Consider the following 8,620-nt stretch of genomic DNA (forward strand, 5'->3'; position numbering starts at 1 on the left):
CACCAGCATTCCTTGGCTCATGGCCCCTTACTGGTGTCTGTTTCCAGTCTCACCCCTCCTCTCCTTCACTCTAACCCTCCTACCTCCCACTTATAAGGACCCTTGTGACGACATTGGGTCCATTAGGATGGTCCTCCCCACTCAAGCTTCACTTAATCCCATTTTCACAGTCCCTTTTGTCACAACAGGCCTTGGGAATTAGGATTTGCATATCTCTGGGGGGCAGGGGAAAATGATTCTGTGTACTGCAGCATGCACATGGACGAAAACAGTTCTGTATGGCCACCATCCTCTTTAAATCCTCCCATGGCTCCTGTGGGCCCCAGTACAAGGCCCCTGCCTACACGTAGGTTTCTGCCAGTTCCTCTTGCCCTAGTCGGTCGGTCCTGCCTACAGCCAACTCCAGGCTTCCTCCAACTCACTCGACATAACTTCCCCAGCCTGCAATGCCTCCCCACTTCCTTCCTCATCCGGCTGGGCTACTTATTCATCTGGTCCCTGGCTGGTTTTGCTTCCTTCTGTCTTCCAGAAGTATTTACTCTAGCTCCACTCCCTGCCCCCACCATATGCCCGTGGCCCCATCCTAGCTCCAAAAGGGGTTCACGGGTGCCCTTGTGGGAGGGCAAAGAGAGGACTCTCAAGAACCTGTCCCTAAGTGTGTGCACAGGTGGATCTCCAGTCTGTGGTCACTGGAGAGTCAGTGCAGATCCCCAAGTCTAGCTGAGGTTGTGTTACTGGGCATTGCACACAGCTGCTGACATCCATTATCATATGGGACACTCAACCAACTGAAGATGCTCCTTGTCACATGCTGGGATACAGGTTATGCCTGTCACATTATGCTGTCACATGGCAAACAGATCTCAGGGAATCTAGCTGAGGGACAGTGTTCACATTGGTTAGTGTCTGCCCTTGAGCCTAAGATCTCCTGCTAACTTATTAGTTGTGTGTCTTTGAGGAAGTTACTTAGCCTCTCTGCCTCACAGGCCTTACAAGTTTTAAACATGCTGTGGCATATAGCAATCAGGACTGAGTTAGCTATGATTATTTTTGCTTCTCAGTCAGAGCCACTAGTGGTCTTCACATCCCCATTTCCGCATGCCACCATATTTTGTAATGTCCCCTCAACTGGGCACCAATTCTTCCTTACTTCTCTTTCACAACCCTGACTTCCCTGCTGGGGCAGGTCCCATGATAGGTCTGACAGCCCAGGACAGAATTGCCTGGTGACATGTTCCTCTCCCTGACAGCCCCATGTTCCTCCTGGACTATGAGCCCCTTGAGGGCTGTAACCCAAGGGTTCTAGGTCACTGCTTTGTCTCTAGGACCCAGCGTAGGGCCCAGCACGCAGTAGTGGCTCAATGAATATTTATCGAACGTGTAAAGCCAGGAACACTGCACCCCCACCCCGCTGAATACAAACTTCTAAATTGTAAACATAACATTGCATCAGACCTCAACCCCCACAAAGGCAAGAAATCTGGGTAACAAAAACAGATTGGTCATTATTGTACAGCTGAAGTGGGAGTGGTCCCGTGGAGAGCACAGGGCTGTCTGTCTTCTGAGTGAGCTTCTCCCTGGACCCAGGTCTCGGGAGCCGAGCACCTTGTCCACATAGGCCTCTCCAGCTCCCCCACCTTTGGGAGAGGCGCAGGAGTGTGAAGTGTGGGGCGGAGGAGGGCAGAGGCCATCTGGTGGGATACCGGGGGAGGATCACACCAGCTCGCGCCCGCTGGCTGCTTTGTTGACTTTGGACAGGCCTTCCCGGAACCCAGAGTCCGTCATTCTGCGGGTGGGAGTAGACAGCAAGGAGGCCTTTCAGGAGCTGAAGGGCAGCAGTCCCTGCCCACCCCAAGGCCCCCCCAGGGACTGCCTCAGCCCCGCCCACTCTCTCCCAGCTTCCCAGGTCCTGCCCCCCAGAGCAGCTCCTCACCCACCACTCCACACCTAACCCACCACTCCACACCTACCCTAGCTGTACCTCCCCGTGGCCCTAACCCGGTCCCCAGATCAGCCCTGCCCCGCCCACCCTGCGGGGTGGCTTCGCTGGTCTACTCCCAGTGGCCCCAACCCCACACCTGGTGGTACTTAGTCTACCCCCAGAGCTGCCCAGTTCCTGCCTACCCTGCCTTCAGAGCTGCACACCCCATCCCACTTCAGCAACTCCCGAAGAGGCCAATGTTCCACCCCTCCCTAATCCTCAGCCCCACCCCCAGAGGCGCTCCATACTCACACTTGCTCCATCTGCACATCCTCCTCATCATCCTGGGGCAGTTGTAAGTATGGGTTGTCCCCTGTGGGCTGGAACTTGTAGCCCGTGAGCACAAAGAAGGTGAGAGTGGAGCCCTCTACCAAGAGCTGGGGGACAAAGGGGCAGAGCAGGAACGTCAGGCACACCACCACCTGCACTGTCTGATCCCCTTTCCAGACTACCTGAGCCCTGCCTCTTAGTTCACCTGGTACAGCCACTGCCACTGGAAGGGCACAGCCACCCGCAGCAGGATGGCGATGATGCGTGTGAAGTACACATAGCAGATGACCTACAGGGGCACGAGTGGACGTGCGACAGAAGAACCATGGGGATGGTGGGGCTGGGGGTGGCTAGAGTAGGGACCTTGGAATCGGGGGGATGGGGGGCAGAAGCCAGAGGGCACTCACTCTGAGGTAGGCGGGCAGAGTGGCCAGGTGCGGGTTCCAACATGCTGGGATCCCTCCCTGCCCCAACCCCTCCCCAGACCCCTCCCTGTGTGTGGGGATAAGGCTCCTACCATGACATAGTAATGGCGAAATAGCTTCAGCTTGGCCAGGTTCACTGCCACTGAGGGGTGTGCACACAGTGGTCAGACACAGTGGTCAGACAGCCACTGAGTGCCAGAAGGAGAGAGTAGGGGAGGGGAGGGGAGGTCATCTGGGCGAGTGTCCCAGGGGCAGGGGGGTGGAGAGAAGGGGGCAATCAGAGAGGAGGGAAAAGACAACCAAGCAGGGCAGAGAGGCTGGGCATGGGTGTTGGAGAGAAAAGAGAGGACAGATAGGGGCACGCTGTGGTGTGGAGAGAGGAAAGGGACTCCAGAGGGCAGAAAAAAGGGCCTGGAGCAGGAAGGGGGCTGGGGACAGAGGGTCCTGAGCAGTGGGACCTCACCCTTTCCATCTGTGCCAGATGCGTCCTGGAGATGCCGGATGGACCTTGGAAGTGGAAGGGGACACAGGGCAGGGTCAGTGCAGACTCTGCCCTGGGGTGGGGTGTTTCAGCCAGGGTTGGGGCCAGGTCCAGGTCCTCACCAGACAACAGGGAAGAGGATGGTGCCACAGCAGATGAGGTCCACTAGGAAGAGGATCTCCTTCCAGAGTCTATAGTTGCTGGCACCCTCCTCATGGGACTCGATGACTATGTATGCCACATTGGCCAAGACCTGTACAGCCCGAGGGGTGGATCAATGGGTGCCACCTGGTCGTATCTCAGATGCCTGCTCACCAGAAATGCAGCCCCTCTGCCCCACCACCCACGGCCCTGCACCACCCTCAGCCCCTCTCCAGGGCCTCCAACCCCGCACCTGCAAGGGGATCACAATCCCAAAAATCTTCTTCTCCTTGTCCGACAGAACGTACTTGACGAAGGCCCAGCCCGAGCCGATCAAGGCGATGGTGATGAAGAGGAGCGCGCCCTTGAGCCTGGGGAAGCGGGCCTGATGATGAGGACCGACTTTTCCCTGCCGGCCTCCCGCCACCTGCTGCAGAGGGGCCACTCACAGGTGTGTGATGTAGTGCATGACGGCGAGGCCTTCGATGGGGTGGCCCTGGCTGTTGATGAAGTAGTAGTTGATCTGGAGGCGGATGGATGGATGGACAGTGAGACAGGAGGATGGGTGGCTACGTAGATGGTCGGGGACAGGATGGTTGGACAGCTAAATGAACTGAGTTCCAATCAGGACATTGGGTGGAACTCAAAAACGGACAGTCACCATGGACTCCTCATCCCTCTGGAACAATGAAGGGATGGTGGTGGTGGGTGGGTGGTTAGACAATGAGGTGGACGGTCGTGGCTGGACCTGGGGACAGTGAGACTGGAGGGTGGATAGGGAGAGCTGGACAGGACAGGGCAGGACAGGACATGCAGACAGATGAAATGGAAAAGCTGCTCAGCCCAGGTCTGTGGAGATGTGGGGGTGGCCCAGATGTTCCATCCTCCCAGCCGCCCCTCTTGCTTCCAGCCCAAGGTGCTCACACTGTGGAAGAGGAGAGAGATGCTCTTGGTGAATGCCAGGGCCGCCATCAGCCAATGGATCTTGAAGACATTGTACCTGGCAGGGGGTCAGGGGGAAGGGGAAGAGCATGATTGTGGGGGGGATGGGGGGACAGAGGGGGGATGGCAGAGGAGGAGGGTGAGGGCATTACGTGTTCTTGCAGAGCACTGAGACCCAGAAGATGCCAGCAGCCAGGAAGCAGGTGGACATGACCAGGTAGAGCTTGAAGAGAGGCATTTCTCCTGCTGACAGGAAGCCTTCTGGGTTCTTCTCCCGGATCATCACCTGGGAAGGGGACAGAGGTGGGTGATGGTGGTCTTGTACTCTACCTCTGGACCTGGGGAACCATAAGTATGCTCTGCAGCAATCCCACTTTCTAGCTGGTGACTCTTCTCCTCTGAGCCTCAGTCTGCCCTAGCTCTCAAATGGGTATATAGCTGTGCTTTGGTATCCTTGAGGAACTGGCTTCGGGACCCCTCCTACCCCAAATACCAAAATAGGAGATGCTTAGGTCCCTTATAAAAAGTGGCACGATATCTGCATAGGACCTGTGCACATCCTCCTGCAGGTGGTCAACCATCTCCAGATGTCTCCTAATACCTAATATAATGTTAATGTTGGGTGCAGAGCTGTCACACTGTATTGTTCAGGAGACAAGGATAAGAAGTCTGTGGGTGTAATCTGAGATGGGTCAAATCCTCCTAGATGGTCCTAGGGATACGGAGGGCCAGTGATCCTGGCATCATCAACTTCCCACCAGCCCCTGCTGCAGGGAGGATTCCAAGCTAAGCCTGGCCTGTGGCAAGTGCTCAGGCCTGCTCCCTGCCTGCGCACCGTTAGGTCGAATGGACGCTCCTGGCCGGGAATAGAGTTGTAGCAGTTGTGGAAGTTAAGGTTGTACTGGCCTTCCTCCTCCCTGGAGCCGATCACCACATGGAACTGAGCAAGAGAGAGGAGGTCTCAGTTGGGGGGTCTCCTGTTCTGGCAGGAGGTGGGGAGATGGGTCCTCAGATACCATAGACAACTTACACTGAAATTATAGGAATCATTGAGGTGGCCCAGGTCCAACACCAGTTCCTTGTCATTCCCACTGGGGTCCTGAGGGGACAGAGGCCATCCATCAGCTGGCCCTGGTCTTGGAACCCCAAATTCCCTGGGGTAACCCTTTCTCCCTCCCACTCAGCTCCCCAAACCTGAGGCACTGCAGATTTTGCCTTGATGACTGTGGAGGACCCTGCAGGGGACAGATGAGTGATTTCAAGGGATGGATAAACACAGCGATGGCAGAAACATGAGGTGGGGGGATACAGGGCAGCCCTGTCCCATCCTCCCCTCCCTGGCTGTCCAGCCTGACTCACCACTGTCCACCTTGGGAGTGCCTGTGGGCTCTGGCTCTGGCAGCCCTGACTTAGTGGGTGCTTCAGGGAGGAGCCCAGAAGAGATGAACAACTTCTTCTGCTCCCCATATTTTCGCACCTGGACCCTGGGGTAAGGGTGAGGGGCCAGGAGCGGGGGTATGAGGCCAGGGTGCTGAACCTGGGGTCAAGCACACCACCTGTGTGGAAGGACTCAGTGCCCCTCAGGCTCTGCATCTCCGTGGGGAAAGGGGCCTCACGCTGAGTGGGTGGTCACCATGTGCCAGTATTTGACCACCTCCTATCACAGTGGATGCCACACCTATAGGTTGCCCACACTAGTGATTATTTGTCATTTCCCATGACATCGACTCCTCACTCATTGCACTTAAGTACCTTATTTAAAAAGAAAACACTGGGGCCAGGCATGGTGGCTCACGCCTGTAATCCCAGCTGCATGGAAGTGGAGATGGAGGATCAAGGTTCAAGGTCAGTCCCAGGCAAAATCGTGAGACCCTATTTGAAAAATAAACTTAAAGCAAAAAGGGCTGGGGCTTTTTGCTCAAGTGGTAGAACATTTGCCTAGAAAGTGTGAGAGGACCTGCGTTCAAACCCCAGAACCAAAAAAGAAAAAGAAAAAGAGCAACTTGGTATTGTGAGACCTGGGCCCTAGATTGTCTGGGTCTGAATTCCAGTTTGGAGGACTTAGTTTTCACACCTGAAGGATGGGGATAACAGCAGTGTAAGAGCGAATCAACGAATTTATACCTTTAGGTCCCAGGACTCAACAAGGACGAATGATTGTTATTAACTCTGACAACCTTCAGCATCTGGATCTTTGGCCCCAAGACCCCCCAGCATTTCCTGAGTGTCCTCCCCTCTCTCCCTCCATCTGATAATCAGAGGCTTAACGGTGACTCTGAAAAGTAGATGGCTGCTTTTTCCCGAGGGGCGTCAAGTTCTTTTCAGTAGATTTCTCATTCCACCTGACCAGTGGGCACCACACCCTGGGAAACGTGACCATGAGTGTGTCCCAGGCCCAGCCCCCACTCACTGCAGCAACTTGGTGTTGATGAGGAACAGGACCAGGAAGCTGCTGCTATTTCTCTGCAGAAGGCATTCATGTGGATCCTGGATCTGCGGAACAGGCAGAGGGAACCCAGGGTTGCCCTTCTTTCCCACCCAACTACCCAGGGTCTCTTCTTGCTCCCACCTCTGGGGAAGAACAGGGTCTTTGTGTTTTGTGTGCAGAAGACAGACAACCTCCCGACACCAGCCCTGTGTGTCCTCACCCCCTTCCCGCTCCCTGCACTCACTGGGTACGACCGAACACTGCCAGATCGAACTCGGCTCAGGCTGAATCCCACCTGGTGGGTGGAAAGAAAAGGGGGGGAGGAGACATGAGGGACTCTAGCAGGGACCCTCCAAACCATCCCATTTATAGCAATAGAACGTAGCCTTGCATTTACTGAGCACTTACTATGCACCAGATCCAACATTCTCTCTGAATTTTCCAACAACTTAACCCTGTCCCTACCAGTCCTCTTCTTTTGTGTCCAACCATCTCAGGTGGTTCACTGTGTATGTCACTTCCCCAGGGAGACCTGTGATAGCCTACCCTATTCCCCCTGCCCGCCTCCCCACCCCCCAAGGCTTCCTGCTCTGGGCTTTGGAATTTAGCAACGATTTAAATCCAGGCTCTGCCATTGCCAGATTGTGTGCTCTGAGCCCACCATATAACAGCCTGAGGCCACCTCCATGAAAAGCGGTTCAGTGAATTCCTACAGCATCCCTGGGAGGGGGCCACGAGGGAGGGGCCCACAGAGATTGCTGTGCATGGTACCTGGTCTTAGCATTCAATCAATACATACTGGTCATTCATTCAGACTTCAGGATCTTTGGCCCCCACTGTCAAGACCAGCGCTGAGCATATATCATGTTATATTATCCCCAGGTTACTCAGGAGGAAACTGAGGCTCAGAGAGGCCAAGGGACTCAGACATGGGTATCCAGACTGGGGCGGCAGGGAGATGCGGGAACGCTGCGGTTGCACGCCCAAGCCCTCCACCAAGCCCCTCACCAGCGGGGACTTCTCTTTTGTCTCTTGGGGGCCCAGCCGCAGGACACTCAACTCCACTTCCAGGGAGCCATTGGTGTAGAAGCCAAAGCTGTTCAGTTGGATGTCTGCTCGCTTCTCCCCCTGCCGGAGACAAAGGGGACAGAGGCAGCTAGCCCCAAGTCTCAGGCATGAGGTTCCCCCGAGTTTCCTCTCCTTTATTTGGACAGGCCCAGAGAGTGACAGGAGACCATCTAAGATGCTGGGTCCTCATTCCAGCCCCAGGCAGTGGCAGAGTGGCCTTGGATCTTCTAACTACTGTTCTGAGAGTCCAGGAAGAGACACGCTGGGGCAACTGGATGAGCACCACCCCCAGAGTGCGGCCGTCACCTCCGGTAAACAGACTCCAACGGGGCCCCCAAGAACCCAGTGAATGCTCAGGAGATCCCACTCAAGGAGACCTGAATCCCCAGTGAATGGTGCCACAGGTCTCCAGCGTCCCCAAAACGATCCCAAGAATTTAAAGGGCGAAGAGTCAGGGGTCCCGAGAGGTGGAGGCCCCGCCCCCGAAGGGAGGGCAGGCACCACTCCAGCTCCGCGGCCCAGGCAAGTCCATCGCCAAGACTGAGGGGGATCCTGGGCCGAGACCACTCCGCGCAAGGAAGCAGGGGGCGCTGTCAGACCGCTCCATCCCGCGTACGGAGCAGGGGAGGACGGACGAGACCACTCGAAGCCAGAGGCTTCTCCGCGACAAAGATGCGCCCCCACCCAGATCGCCGCGCTGCGGGCCTCACCGTCAGCGCCAGCCGGTGGATGCGCCCCGAACAGCCGCCGAACAGAAGCAACAGAAGGAGCCTCTGCCCCCACTCCGCTGGGCTCCTGCGGCGGAGCCCCCTCCTCTCGCTCACTGCCATCTCTGGAGCTGCCACCTCTGACACGGCCTCTGACGCCCGCAAACCCGCCTACTA

At 56.2% G+C, this 8,620-nt stretch overlaps 1 protein-coding gene across 1 annotated transcript; it reads right to left on the bottom strand.

Annotated features, from left to right (window-relative positions):
- Nucleotides 1-1,485: 1,485 nt before the first annotated feature.
- On the bottom strand, nt 1,486-8,620 carry Gpr108 (G protein-coupled receptor 108). Its single transcript, XM_074054448.1, has 18 exons — nt 8,447-8,620; nt 7,677-7,796; nt 6,913-6,963; nt 6,651-6,733; nt 5,600-5,724; nt 5,435-5,475; nt 5,271-5,339; nt 5,076-5,180; nt 4,393-4,526; nt 4,223-4,298; nt 3,748-3,821; nt 3,552-3,669; nt 3,280-3,410; nt 3,140-3,183; nt 2,769-2,818; nt 2,457-2,540; nt 2,234-2,358; nt 1,486-1,786 (listed from the first exon to the last, which is right to left on the bottom strand). Exons 1-18 carry the CDS (start codon nt 8,564-8,566, stop codon nt 1,714-1,716), a joined length of 1,623 nt encoding a protein of 540 aa, XP_073910549.1. The 5' UTR covers nt 8,567-8,620; the 3' UTR covers nt 1,486-1,713.

Source organism: Castor canadensis, chromosome 14, assembly GCF_047511655.1.
Source record: "Castor canadensis chromosome 14, mCasCan1.hap1v2, whole genome shotgun sequence".
In the NCBI taxonomy this organism is placed as follows: Eukaryota; Metazoa; Chordata; class Mammalia; order Rodentia; family Castoridae; genus Castor; species Castor canadensis.

Coding starts and splice junctions, on each gene's coding strand:
- Gpr108 (XM_074054448.1), bottom strand. CDS start 8,566: ATGGCAGTGAGCGAGAGGAGGGGGCTCCGCCGCAGGAGCCCAGCGGAG. Junction 5,476..5,599: donor CACTCCCAAGGTGGACAGTG/GTGAGTCAGGCT, acceptor TGTCCCCTGCAG/GGTCCTCCACAGTCATCAAG. Junction 2,541..2,768: donor TTCGCCATTACTATGTCATG/GTAGGAGCCTTA, acceptor GTGCCCCTGTAG/GTCATCTGCTATGTGTACTT.